Source organism: Nansenia antarctica (genome assembly GCF_963989245.1).
Source record: "Nansenia antarctica genome assembly, chromosome: 3".
Lineage (NCBI taxonomy): Eukaryota > Metazoa > Chordata > Actinopteri > Argentiniformes > Microstomatidae > Nansenia > Nansenia antarctica.
The window spans coordinates 48,073,016-48,087,625 of NC_137688.1; the positions used below are offsets into that span (position 1 = coordinate 48,073,016).

At 43.7% G+C, this 14,610-nt stretch overlaps 1 protein-coding gene across 1 annotated transcript in view; it reads left to right on the forward strand.

Annotated features, from left to right (window-relative positions):
- Positions 1–2,559: 2,559 nt before the first annotated feature.
- LOC308154160 (voltage-gated inwardly rectifying potassium channel KCNH7-like) overlaps positions 2,560–14,610 on the forward strand; it is a gene marked incomplete at both ends in the record, with an annotated part of 56,560 nt that continues 44,509 nt past the window's right edge. Inside the window, 2 exons of the mRNA XM_080527335.1 lie at positions 2,560–2,635; positions 3,478–3,708. Of these exons, the coding sequence (XP_080383461.1) occupies positions 2,560–2,635; positions 3,478–3,708 (307 nt within the window). The remainder of the gene's footprint in view (positions 2,636–3,477; positions 3,709–14,610) is intronic.

The window sequence follows — 14,610 nt, forward strand, 5'->3', positions numbered from 1 at the left end:
GAATTAACACTCCTCGGGGAGTACTTGCCTGTAGAACAGTTTAGCTTAGTTGCTAGTTTCTGACCAAAACCTGCTCACAGTTATAGGAAGCAAGTGAAAAGAAATCAGAATGAACGTGCGTGGGTTTCTGCGTGCTTATATACACTCGGCACTGGGTGGGGCTACCGTGCAACAAACGTCCCCAGCATGTACCAGGTGTGATTGAAAAGTGCTTCAGCGAATAAGAATGTGCAGAGTGCAGTCTTACAGAGATGGGTTGAACTGAGTTGAGTGAAAGAGAACTGTCATAGCGACTGCAGGTTTCAGTAGCTAGTTAGAACTTGAAGAATTGGTGGGGGAGGTCATGCAAATCAAATACATATACTGTATTTTTTGATACAGTTAAGATTAACAGCAACATCTACTTGATACTCCTCTTTTGCCACCACCCTGAGGCCTGACTTATACATTAAAAAGTAATTTTGAATGTAATCTAAATACAATTTAACTTTTAATTGAATATTCATTGTGCCTTTAATAGCACCTTTGGAATAAAAAAAATCTAATTTCCGTCTCCTAAAATAATCGAATGGCCTGTAGGGCCAAATACACCTCAAAAGTAGATAATATGTATGGAGATTTACAGTGAGATTGAATAAGCCTGTTTTATAATTACTTCTTACTATCCTATTTCATGAATACTTATGGAAACACCCTATTTAATCGAAGGTACTTCTACAATGGTTAGGTAGACAGGTTTACATTTCACAAACGAATTAACGATCAGTGTCTTTTATAAAGGGTAGCTTACCTCTAATGATTTTTTATTCTGCTTTTGTTTTTCAAACTCAGTTTCCCACACATTTCTGTAGACATGTGAGAACCACTTTGAGAATTAAATTACATTTAATAAGTGTAAAAAAATGTGCTTACTGAAAAGATACGAGTGCATTTCAATACAGATGTTATGACAGTCTTTTAGGCTCTGCCAACACAAGTCATATCAGTGAATTAATGTATGAAATAAACACAGTTAATTAAAGCTGTCATAACTGGTCATCTAATGCGATGCAGACTCTGGGGCAGGCTTGCCCTTTTCTGTGTTAAAATTGTTGAGTCAGGGAGACGTTTCATGCTCTTTGAGTTCAGTTACTGTGTGTGTGTGTGTGTGTGTGTGTGTGTGTGTGTGTGTGTGTGTGTGTGTGTGTGTGTGTGCGTGTGCGTGTGCATGCGTGTGCGTGTGTCTGTGTGTGTGTGCATATGTTTGTGTGGGTGAGATTTCCCTTCAGTCCCTATTAGAATGCATACTAGCTGGGGACATGACGGAACAAAGGACAAATCAGAGAGGCTTGTGGGCCTGGCTCAGGGCCATGAAGGCCGGGGTGAATGCTCATAAACGGCAGTAGTCTTGAGTCATTGGCAGAACATATAGACCTACACAGGTCCTCAATAAGGATAGACAGAACAAACACTGCCTCATAAAAACAGGGCTGCTTCTCTGTGGGGAAGTATTTACAGTGTTCAAAAGAACCTGCCTTGTTAGCATGTCTTCTCCTCTCTCCAGACAGTCTTTAGTAAATGGTTTATTCAATGGGCCAGACGGGGTGTGACCTCATGCAGAAATCCAGAGCCAGGTGTTTTAGCAGGGAGTGTGTGTGTGTGTGTGTGTGTGTGTGTGTGTGTGTGTGTGTGTGTGTGTGTGTGTGTGTGTGTGTGTGTGTGTGTTCTAAAGTGAGGGGCAAAGAGGGATGTTTACCCTACACACAAGGACAGCTCTAAACTCCTTGACGATTGTTCTTGAATTACCAGACAGGCAGCCTATAGAGAGGCAATGTGAAAAACCCAACATGTGGAGTTGTTACAGTTGTTTTGTTACAGCAACTTCAGCACCATGGACAGCACACCAGCAGGGCTTTGCCGTCTCATAGCCTATCCTGTCGCTTTACTTTACGCAGTGTCATTATAAAACACAGGTAGGCTTTATCGAATTGCATGCAGTGATATAGGATTAATGTGCATTGTCGTTGATACAGTCAACGTGTGAAATAATATCCACTGTTTTTTCCGTTATCGGGTTACTGTGGATAGCTGATACCCCTGGACTGTGCCCTGGCGTCACCTCTCACGCTCTGTCTACGAGTATGAATCCTTCCGTAGTATTGGCTGTGCTTCCCTCAAGGTGCACAAGCTCAGCGTCACTGCCAGCAGCATCGCAGCATCAGTCTTCCCTTTTCAACAACAGCTCCACATCGCCCGAAAGAGCGGCGGTGGAGTCCCACACATTGTCATTTTTTGAAATGCTGGTAAAACTGTCGCGTACTGCATTGTTTTCTTCCAGATTCATGTCGGCGAAGTGCACTTTGAAGGCTTCGATATGTGCCCTCGCACGGATGTACTTAAGTTGAAATAAGGGAAAAGGTCGGGAAAGCTAAGAGGGCAGGATTTTATTAGAAGGATGACTAGTGACAAAGGGGAGCCCGTCAAGCTTCCGCGGTTGTAAACCACTAAAACTTGACTGAAGGTTTCTGGGGAACAGGCGCGTTCGTATTTGGACAGCCGGCGATTTTTGGGGTTATAATCATGCCTGTTCGGAGAGGTCATGTTGCGCCACAAAACACGTTTTTGGGGATAATTATAAGGAAATTTGAGGGGCAGAGTGAGTATTGACTTTGTGTGTTTTGAGTGTATCTGTTCTGTTTATACAATTTGAATTGAGAAAGAAAGTAAATCCTCCATATCGTTATTAACCGTGCTGATCACATAACAAGAAAATGAGTAAAAACATAATTATGAATATCAATTGTATTTCATCAATACAATGTCAACGCACAGCACCGATGCAGTAATTGTTGTGCATGTTTTAGTTGAGAAACCGGGGGCTGGGGACAATTAGGAGTACTAGGGAGTTTTAGCATTATGAGTTTGTTGTTCCTCGTTAATGTTGCTCTGTGGTTTCTTTACAGCATGACTTTGGCAATACAATCCATTAGATTCGTGGTGCAGTCATCTCCATTAAGAAATAATGAATCATGCGCCTATAGATTTAATTTATCATGTTTGTATTTGCATGTAGTAGAATGCTTACAGTAGAACAATACACTTTACTTGATGCACCCTCCTATGAAGTCTATTATCACTTTCTATAATTATGTAGTCATAAATCATTATGGAACTGTATGAATGGCACAGAGGGCCCCTGCACTTTGTACACTATCTAATAATCTGGTGCTTAATTGCTCTATTGTTGTTTCATAACGCTCTATGAATGACTGCATCTACAGGGCTTCAGTTACACTGTCAAACAAGGGCACTTCATATAAATAGTTTGTTATCGAACATATTGAACAGTATGTTTCTCTATAGAGGAACAGCATCTTATAGCCTAATATGATAGCATTAGAGCACTTATACGCTTACTGATTTCTTGCATACCTTCAGCCATGAAGGGGACAACACTCTTCATATCGGTATGATAAGGTCCTCTCCTTCTCCTCATAGATAAGAAGTTCATTATAGCCAACGCCCGGGTGCAGAACTGCGCAATCATCTACTGCAACGATGGCTTTTGCGAGATGACTGGCTTCTCCAGGCCGGACGTGATGCAGAAGCCGTGCACCTGTGACTTCCTCCACGGAGAGTTCACCAACAGACACACCATCGCCCAGGTGGCCCAGGCTCTCCTGGGGTCTGATGAGCGCAAGGTGGAGATCACCTATCACCGTAAGGATGGTGAGTACAGATGACCCCTTTTTTATGTACTGTAGCACCACACACACCTTACTTAAAAAAAAATATACACATAGTGGCACATTTTACAGATATGTGGTTGTGGGTGTAAACAGTGAACCATAAGCCCTCTGTAGAATTACATTACCACTGGACAGAGGTCTAAATCATTTGGCCATCTCTATAGACACGGTCGGGTCAGTTGGTCCATGAGTTGGCAGCCGATTTAATGTTCTGACTTCTCTTTCGAAAAATGTAAATACATTTCAGCGTTAAAGAAAAAAAATCTATGACACACTCGGCAGTCAACTAACACAGCTTGTTTTGTGAGCCTGCTAACAATGTAAAGTAGTGTTATAGTTAACTAGGTAGCAGTGGGGATTACTCACCGAATCCATTGTGTTGCAGTATTTTGGCTTGACTAGCGAGTTTGTGTTGTGATTTTCAACAACGTTGAAATGTATTTCTGTGTTCCAAAATAAAAGTCTGAACGCGGCAGGGTCGTGACCAGTCAGAAACATAGGTTTTCACACGAAGCAGGCTGGTGTCCATTTTTCCTGGAACAGGATATTCTGTCCAATTGGAGTTGTGGCATTAACCTTTGGCCTGTTGGGAGAGGTCAAGGTCAGAGATGAGGTATATGCTTCAAACGAACTCCTGTGGAGTTTGTGTCACACACAGGGAGTCCAGCTTCACAGAGAGAAATACCCAGAGGGATGGGAAGAGGTGCAACAAGAGGTGGAGGTTAAGGAGTGGTAAGGTGGTGGTGGACAGGGATGGCAGATAGCACCACTTGACAGTTGGATAGGTGGGCTAATAGGTTATATAACCCATAATGTAGGTGAGGAGTGAGAAATGCTTAAGGGGACTGTAGGGAAGTGTGTAGTCAGGGGGCTGTGGTTTGAACGGTCTGGCCTGACAATGGGGTATAAAGACACGATACATGTACAGCACAGTGTGAAGATGAGAGCTGCACGGCTGTGTAGAGGAGGAGTACGAGCAGTAGGGAGCTGTGTGGTGGGTGAACAAGAGACGTGCAGTAAGGTGGCCCTGCCATAAAACCCCCATTAGATGAGCTCATCGGAGCCTCCGTGCTTCTCCCATGGTGTTGTTTGTCCAGCTTAGGAGGAGAGTCGTTGGCATCGATCGCTGGCCAAACAGTATTAATGAGGACACAAATACCTTCATGTTGCATTGATCTTCAAACCTGTGTGTCGAGAGGATAAATCAATGATGGCCATCCTCCCGTGGCTGGCCATCCTCCAGAGACATGGAAGAGAAGAGTTCAGGGGAGCTGTCTGATGCTGCCGCGTGATAGACCTCATTACTGTCCTGGAGCCTATACCGTCTCCAATTACCTCACTATCTCCCCGCTTCCCGATTCAGTACTTTTTCAAGCCTGCAAACCAGCTGAGATTTCCCCCCTATTCTCATATGCCATGATCATAACAATGTTGTTAATATATATATATAGTATTTTTATACCATGATTCTTTGGGCCCTAAGTTAACCTTCAAAGTTTCCATACATACAAGTCTCTTCTGTAATTCGTTGGATTTTGTCCAATGTTTATCTAATGAGGATTATTATGATGAGTTCCGACTAATTGTGTTCTCATATTGTGTTGCCATAAAGGAAATGTGGTTGTGGCTGGGTGATTGCACAGCTCCCTGTGGACCACTTGGATTCTGCAAGGCAATCTCCTCTATTTTAATCCCCTGACCCGGAGTACCAGAGGAACAGAACAGTAGTGTCAGTTGTGCTTCAGCAGAATTTGGCCAAATGAATTCATAGGATGTGTCCTTTTGCTGAACTGGGGTTTCTTTTGACATTTCATTTTTTTACATGGATCCTAATCAACTTAAGTTTGGGGCATATGAAACGTTTTTTTGAATAAAGTTACGACATGAGATGCTTCACAAAATATTGCATGTGAACATGTCAGGTATTAAGTATTGCGGTGTCCTGACCGATGTGTGTTGGATAAGGCCCTAGAAAAGGTCTTAAATGGTCAATTGCAAGGGAGGCTGGGGGAGGTAGAAATCGTAGGATGGGTTCATTTTAATGCATGGAATGAAACAGCATTCCTCATTTCATGCCATGCATTACAATGAGCTCCTCCCCCGATTTCTACCTCAATCAGCCTCCCCGATTCTACTGACACTCACACTATCAACTGCAACTGTTTATTGTAACAGCCTGTCAAGGTTAAGGTTAGCGTAAGTAATTAATTGAACAGCTATGAATCTATAAACTATAAATCATCTACAGGGAGACTCTGGTCTGGTGTGACTATAACATGTTAACTGGTGTGTGCTTCACTTATTAAAGTCTGCATTCAAGCATACGCTAGCCTGGCATCATCAGATGTGGTGCATGCGTTCTGGTAATCACCTTAATACACCAGCTGTATTACAACACATCTTGACGTCCTCACACGAAAGAGTCAACCGTGTCGCATCAGCTGGCTATTTCTGCTGTTTTTTCTTTTTCTCCTCCTTCCTTTCTGTGTGTCCTAAACCAGTGAGTACAGACACATTGACATGTATCTGGGCTTGCACCTGCAGATGGAACAAGAGGATCCTTTTGTTATCACTATGCATAATGCATTCTGTGTGTGGTAGTGTGTGTGTGTGTGTGTGTGTGTGTGTGTGTGTGTGCTAGTGTGTGTACTAGTGTGTGAGTGTGTGTGTGTGTGTGTGTGTGTGTACACTCAAGTGTGTATTTGTGTGCGTGTGTGTGTGTGTGTGTGTGTGTACATGCAAGTGTGTATTTGTGTGCGTGTGTGTGTATGTGTGTGTGCGTGTGTGCATGAGAGAGAGAGTGCCCAGCAGCTCACTGAGAGAGAGTGCTTATGCACGTCGCACCGTGCAGGTCTCTGCTTCTCTTATCTTACTGTGGCGGTTGGTGACGCCATTCGTCAATCGCATCTCTCTAATTACGTTGAAACCAGAGCCAAACTAGCTAAAACTGCCTCTGCTAATACGGATTGATTTTCAATCTCCACATACATGTGATGTTTGGGGCTGTTTTGAGTAGTGTCCCATGCCCACATTAGAGATCAGTGCTCCTCCGAAGTGGTTCGATGACAGTCACAACAACATTTTGCAACGCATTTGACTATTTCTAGTCTAATATATCCCGTCCTATTTTCTGAATGCAGATTCAACTGTATGTCATCATACACACACTGAGTGAAGAGTCCCAAATAAATTATGCATAAAGATTGCTCCATTTTACCCTCTGATCAAATACTCAAAATGAAACAGCCACAGTCTTGGCCTGCCACACTCAAGCACACTCACATGGTTCATGGTGTATCAATAAATCAATACCATACATACGCCCTTACTCATGATTAAACGTGTCTCAGAGTGGGAGACTGAGTAGGTGAATGAAGCACTAATGCATTACGCCTGTCTGGGGGAAACTAGAGTCATTAAACCTCCATTAACTTAACAACGCTTACTAGTTACGGGTAGAAATGTAGTTAATGCAGGTCAGCATCCAAGGGAGGTACACATGGGGTAAGTCAATATCTTATCTAGACCCTAGGGCGGGAGTGAAGCAAACACACACACACACACATGAGAGTGCAGCCACCCACACACAGACACATGCACGCACACACACACATAAATACACATACACATGAATACACACACACACATACACACACACACACACACACACACACACACACACACACACACACAAACAGGTAGAGAATGTAAGGATGTGTGCCTGCATATCTCAGCTTTCCTCTACATGAGTCATCCCTTCCAACTTCTTTCTCTTCTTACAGTCTCTCTCTCTCTCTCTCTCTCTCTCTCTCTCTCTCTCTCTCTCTCTCTCTCTCTCTCTCTCTCTCTCTCTCTCTCTTTCTTTCTCACACTTTCTCTGCCGATCTATAGCCATAGGGGGTTACAATCTCTCACAGCTTCATTTTTGCATTTTACTCAAATCTAATGAAATTACTAATGAATAATTATTTGTATCAACCAGGCGGTATACAATAGGTATAGTAGCACCAGCGACCAGGAGTGAAAGCCCAGTTAGTGAATGGTTCTCTGCTCTCTTGGCTCATTCAGCCCCTAGACCACGAGACGTTAAGCTGCTTAACCTCCTGGCAGCAAATGAAAACAAAAGGGGCAATGAAGATCGCAATAACACACAGCCTCCCCTCCTCCTGGGTGTAACTCTACCTCTCCCTGTGTGCTTTTAAAAGTGTGCATGCGCGTGTGTGTGTGTGCGTGCATGAGTGTGTGTGCTTGTACCTATATGTGTGTGCGTGTGCGTATGCGTGCATGAGTGCGTGCATGATTGCGTGTGCTTGTGCCTATATGTGTGTGCGCGTGCGCATGCATGCATGAGTGTGTGTGCGCGTGCTTATATGTGTGTGCATGGCTTTCTCCCAGTCGCCCTATATGTTCTACCCATAGTCACTGCCGTTCGCCCCACCTAGGTGCAACGTTGGGTGAAACCCTGGCTGGCGTCATCGGCATGGAAATAGCAACAAACTTGAATAAATGAGTATTCAAGATATTATTGCTGTGAGACCACTGCCAAGACCCAGTCTCATCTAAAATGATGAGTGGGAGAGGATATGTGCCTCAAGCTTCCTCTAGCTGTTTGACTGACTGTGGAGAGCGCGAGAATGGAACCCATTGATGTGTGGATATGCTCTGTGCAAACAAGATTAGCCCCATTCAGTATGGCCTGCAGTCTGTGTGATGTTACCCATGGGTTTGCTAATGTTACTGTGTCAGGGAAGAGACGGGAGCCTTGTCATAAGCGGTGCATAGGCTGGAGAGAGAGAGCGAGTGAGAGAGGGTGTTGGTGTGAGAGAGAGGGAGATGGAGGGAGAGAAAGAGGGAGAGATGAGTGAGGGTAGGGAACAGTGAGGAAGAGAAAGAGGGCGAGACGGATGAGAGAGGGGGGTGAGAGAAAAGCAGAGAAAGAGAAAGAGAGAGCGAGATGAATGAGGGTAGGGAACAGTGAAAGAGGAAGAGAGAATGCAAAAGAGGGGGACAGAAGGACACAATTAATAGAAGGAGAGAGAAAGCAAAAAACAACAAGGAGAGAGGGAGAGAGACAGACAGAGGAAGAGGAGGAGGAGAGAGAGAGATAGAATTCAGGTGCTGCTGAATATTGGATGGAAATTTCCATCCTAGGGACACCCTCTTGAATCCAATCCAACTGCTTCAGAGCCACCTGTCTCAATTATAGATGGCCCAAGCTCTCTCTGGAAGGCCTGTCTGCCAGCCAAATAGCTCTCCCAGCTGGGCTCATTTAACTCAGAGTCTTTCTCACATTTTCACATCAGCTCGAGACGTTCCTGTATTGACGAGCCCTCCTCTGTAACTTAGGGGGTAATAGATAGGAGTTGACAGGGATGAATAGGTGTTTGTTGGGCATCTTCGATTTCCTATTGCGACACGCTATATCACGTCATCTATCCCTGTCAGGTGGCATGTCAGAGAGAAACAGCAGCGTCAGTGGACAGTGGGAAACTAGTGAATGCTAACCCTGCGATGTGTTGGTTGTAAACCTAGATACCCAAATAGGATACACAGACAGACTTTGGTGTAGTGTTAGGATATTAGCACAGCAGGTAATGATGTGTAACATTTCAATTGATGTCCATATTATTATAACCTTTATTTTACCAGGCGAGACAATTAAGAACAAAATTATTATTTACAATGCCGGCCTGTATTTTTGATTATAAATATTAGGGAATAAGGGGACAATATTGGTCTTTCAGGATAGAACACTGTTGTAGAATGAAAATTCTACTGATAAATTCGGTTTCGATTCTCATACTGTGTCTTTGCATGACCAGTAGGAAACCATATATAATTTTGGGACGCCACCGTAGATGTCTTAGCAGTTCCATTCATTTCCATGTTGTCCTTTGTGTCCCTCCCATATACACACAGACCCACCCCTAACGCACCCCACCCCCAACCCCACCAAAGAAATGCATGATCTGAGTCATGGCATAGCGTCGTCATAGCAACAGACCTAGGAGCCAACACGCATCCTCTGGTTCTCTAAAAATGCATCATGGCAGGTCTCCCGGACCACCTGAGGAGATCAACTGTAACCAGGATGATTGTCAGTCTCATCAACATGATACAATCACTAGAATCATGCCGTCGGACTGTTAGCTAGAAGGGTTGGCGAGGGACTAAGTTAAGCTGAAAATAAACGTCAACAATTCTCGGCATAATTGATGGATGGCTGTTGTCGTTTTTTGGTCTTTTTTTTTTATCCATTAGATAGATTATCCATATTTTACATGTCCAGATCTTATTTAAAATCTCTATCTAAGACTATAAGGCCTATAAGGAAAGGCAAACCAGATCAATAACCACTCTCTACTGGTAGCCTCCCTGTCGCTGGGGGTCATAACCACAAGCAGTACAGTACATCCCAGTCCCAGTAGAGTCCTCTAGGAAGGTCAGGCCTATCAATCAAATAGCCAATCAGCCATGAACAACCACCCACGGCAAATTTGGCTTTCCTACGTACATAACCCTTGTGAGATGTTGGTGCTGTAGTAACACAATAAGGAAACCCAAAGGCATAGTATATCTTAGCTTGTTTAAAGACATCCCATCCACCTTGAACAGCAGCTAAAAAAATCTGTCTGTATGTAGCAGGATGGAGCTAGTGCATTTGCATTGCATCTCGATTGAGGCAGTGCAGGCGTGACGTGAGTGACGCCTGGGTATACCGCCTCCAGACAGCAAACAATGGGTTAGTCGGATAGCCCTCCCTCGCCTTGCCCCTTTCCTCTCATGCCCCTCCCCCTTCCCCACTCTAGTTTCTCCTTCTCTCCCCTCCCCCCTTGCCCCTCTCTTTCCTCCTACAGCTACTGCTGGCTCATCCACCATCCAGCTCTCCAGCTGTGCACCACCACCACCACCACCAGCAACCACCGCCCTCACCATGATTAAAGTGAATGTGGGATATTGACAGAGAGATTATTTCACAGATTATGCAATTCATTTCTCTTTGTGTATACATATCCGAATGAGCTGAGAAATCCCCGTTATGCATGCCAGCAGCAGGCTTTATTGACAAAATACAGTAGTTAATCTGTCACTATTATCTCACATGGCATAATTTTAGGGAAAGAGCCCCCCTCTTGTCATTCATGGATTAGATACTGCATGTGAACTGTCTATGAGGGAGTGAGGAGTCATTCATGATATCAGGCTGCAGGTTGTTCATTCATTGGTCCGTGTGCTCTGTAGTGTGTAACTGTTTGAGTTTGAATTCAATGAGGCTGAAACCTAGACAGTTTCTCCAACAAAAGATACAGTTGATGTTAGATGGAAATGTTCGATTTTATGATGCTATACAAAACTTAAATCATAGTCTGTTTTTGAAAGATGTAAACATTCGTTTTTTGTTCTAAAACCAAGTGGGTAGTTAGGCTACAGTATGCTAGCTTTTGGTTGCGTCTCTCTCTCTCTCTCTCTCTCTCTCTCTCTCTCTCTCTGTCTCTCTGGTGTAACTTCAGTATGGAGGCCTTAAAGCAACGATCATCTTGTGGTGCTGGAGGTGTCATCTGATCCGTAAAGTCTCGTGTCAGCTGATTTGGGGGTGAATCAGGTGAAAGTGGACATGCACGCATTGCCCCATAGAAGAGGCACCAGCCCATTACTAATGCTAAATGCCAAGCTGGGGATCAGAACGTTGCCCCACCGAAGGAGTCACTTTGACGGAGATCGAATCAGCAGCCCCCCCAGTGTAATCCTCCTCCAGGGATGGCCCAAGGCCACTGAACTACTTAATCATTTCTGCCATTTCTCACCATTAAAGTTGACGCCCCGATGACCAGAGCACATCCACATTGGTCCTCTGGCTTTTACAGCTTCTGATTCCTCATCGTGTCCGTCTTTTTGAATCCTATCCAAGCGTTGCGTCCACAGGGAGCCTCTGTAGGCTGATGGTGTTGTAGTGCTCTCTGGCGCAGGACTTGGACTTGGACTTCCAACTTGACTGTTTGGAGGTGCAGAGTATTAGCTGTTAAATACGGGACTTTGTTGTTTAATAGAAACGGTACATGTGTGAATGTGTGTTTTAACTAACAACTAGCTGGTGGCACATTTTAAGATGCGTCTAAAAGACCCGGCGACATGAACTTTGATTTTAGTTTAGATGTCTTAGGACTTGTACTCAAATTCATGTTCTACAATATTTTGTATGTATGTGTACACATGTATACCAATAACATTTAAAGCATCTATCAGTGGTGGCTGCAGGGTCACCTGTATACAGGGTGACCTATCTGTTATGCTCATTTATTTAAATTCATAGAGAGCAGCAAATTCAAAACATGATTTGAAGCTATATATGATTTGTTTACAAAATCAACAAATGTCAACAAAACTCACAAAGTAATAAATCTGTATTTATTTGGTTATGAAGAGGTACAACAGTTGTTCTTTTCTCATAAAGATGTTGGAGTCATATAAATAATAATCAGGAAGTGTATTTCATTTTTTTAAATGACCAAAAAAAGTTTTTTTTCCAGTTTTAATTAAATAAATTACATTATTTCACAATTGGTTTCTCTCTCTCTAAAGCTGCAAAATGCTGAAGATCGTAGCATGGCGAAGCTTGTGTAACTCCAGTTCAAGTCTCTCTAGGAAGACGTTGGTGTGTGAGATGCCCTTGTAGCTTCAGCATCTGTCTCGTCACATCTCTATGGAGTCTGATGATTTATATTTATAGCACCATTCACAGCTTGGTGTTTTCACAGCATTCACACAGCCTTCAATCACTCGCCATGCTTCCCAGTTGAGTGTTTGCAGGGACACTGCAACCGTGGTGGTAAAGACATTTAACTAACGCTGCATTGCCACAGAGGTCCATTTAGACTAGCAGCAACAGAACAGGCTGGACCTATATTTACATTTATATTTTGGGCATTCATCAGACGCCTTTATCCAAAGCGTCTTACAACAAATACATTTCTCTAATAAGTGAATCATCTATCCATTGGTCATCGCAAGAAAAAGTAATCTATGCTCAGGCCAGGGGCCATTGTCATAATGCTAGAGGAAGGAATAATTTATATTTGTATTTAATTTTATTTTATTATTTACAGTAAGAAAAAACTGTACAGGGGGGTAGAGGGGATGAAGAGGTCTCAGGAGGGACCCAGAGCCAGACAGGAGAGGGAGGCCCGTCTTAGTTGGGTAATCCAGTAGTCGGGGGAAACACTGGGATAGAGTAGCGCTTTCCCTCCTGCATGAGGAAAGACATGTTATAGTTACCCTTCTCTTTGTGCTGCTAAATATCCCCTGGAGCGAAGGATTAGGTTTCTCAAGAAGAACCGCCGTTTGAAAGACAAGATCCCACGGAAGGAGAGTCTCTTTTTCCAGACGCGGGTAACGTCGGCTAGTCAACCAGTCAGGGTGATGTCAGAATGTGTGATGGTGGGAACAGACGCACATTGGCACATCCATCCGCTAGCTCTGTGCACATGCTGAGGAAATTCGTGATTATAAAGAAAGCGTGCGGCTACTTTTTTTTATTTATCTTGATTTACCATATAGCGATATATAGCTGTATATTGTTTCACTTTGGCCCATCGACACAGCAGTGGAGGCTGGTGGAGGAAGAAATCGGAGGCTGACTGTGTTGGAACGTCCAACGATTTCTTCCTCCACCAGCCTCCCCTATCCACAGGGAACAACAGGTTAACCGGTGGCGGTGATGCGACTGTTATTTCCACTGACAAGCTGAAATAGTCCTCCTGAGCATTCTTGTCTCTGCCCTGCACTGACAGCAGTCAGGAGCGATGCTGGTTCCTGGCCTTGGGGAGCTCAGGCACCAACCAACGGCCCTCCCCACTGTGGAGCCCTCAACTCTCATCATTGTCACCCACCTTCCCCCTAATCTAGCTTTCTGAGAAGAAGAAGTCCAGGATACTGTTTAGAATACAGTCTTATTGCCGGGATGCTCCCAGTGCCTCTGTCTTGGAATGAGCTGTTGAGAAATCCATATGCCGTTATGTCCAAGCCTATGTGTCGTATAACTGTTTTGAATTGATATAGAATGAGAGAGATATATATATATATATATATAGAGAGAGAGAGAGAGAGAGAGAGAGAGAGAGAAGGGTCCCATGAGAGAAAGAGAGAAGGAGATAGAGAGGTCCCAAGAGAGAAAAAGAGAAAGAGAGAGAAAGGGAGAGAGAAATAGAATGATATATTGTATGTGTGTGTGTGTGTGTGTGTGTGTGTGTCTTTGTCTGTGTGTGTCTGTGTCTGTGTGTACATCAGGGATGCGCTGTCAGGGGAGGCAGAGCCTCACCTGTCATATTCCAATGAAAATAGCTGTTATGAAAGGCAGCAACAAGCTCAGCCTCACCTCTGATTATGCAACCCCTCAGAAGCTAGATGGACCTTGTGCAATAAGTATGTGCCTGTTACAAACATAAAACTGCAATGAAAAAGCACCAGGGGAGGCAGCTAGCACATCTGCCTCACTGAGGGGCGGAATGTCCAGCGGCTGCAAAAATGCAAAGCGTTATATCTAATCTTAAAAAATGTCTCAGAAATTGATTTACAGTCAAAACAGTGATAAACATTGGAAGACCAATGCTTGAGCTTTAAGGACCTACTTCAAACGAAGGGACAGAAAATAACACCGGTTTCAAATGAAGTGGTACTGCAACTCATCCTGGCTGTCAACACATAGTAGCTAGCCATAGCACTGTAGTGGGAACATAGATATGTTTTTTAGGATATTTACTTCATTTACAAGTAACGGTAAGACCATGCAATATACAGTATCTTTTTTATTGTGTTGAATGCGTATGAATAGTGGAACTGCATTTGCCTATAAAACGTGAATCGAATACATAAGTTACCTGTATGC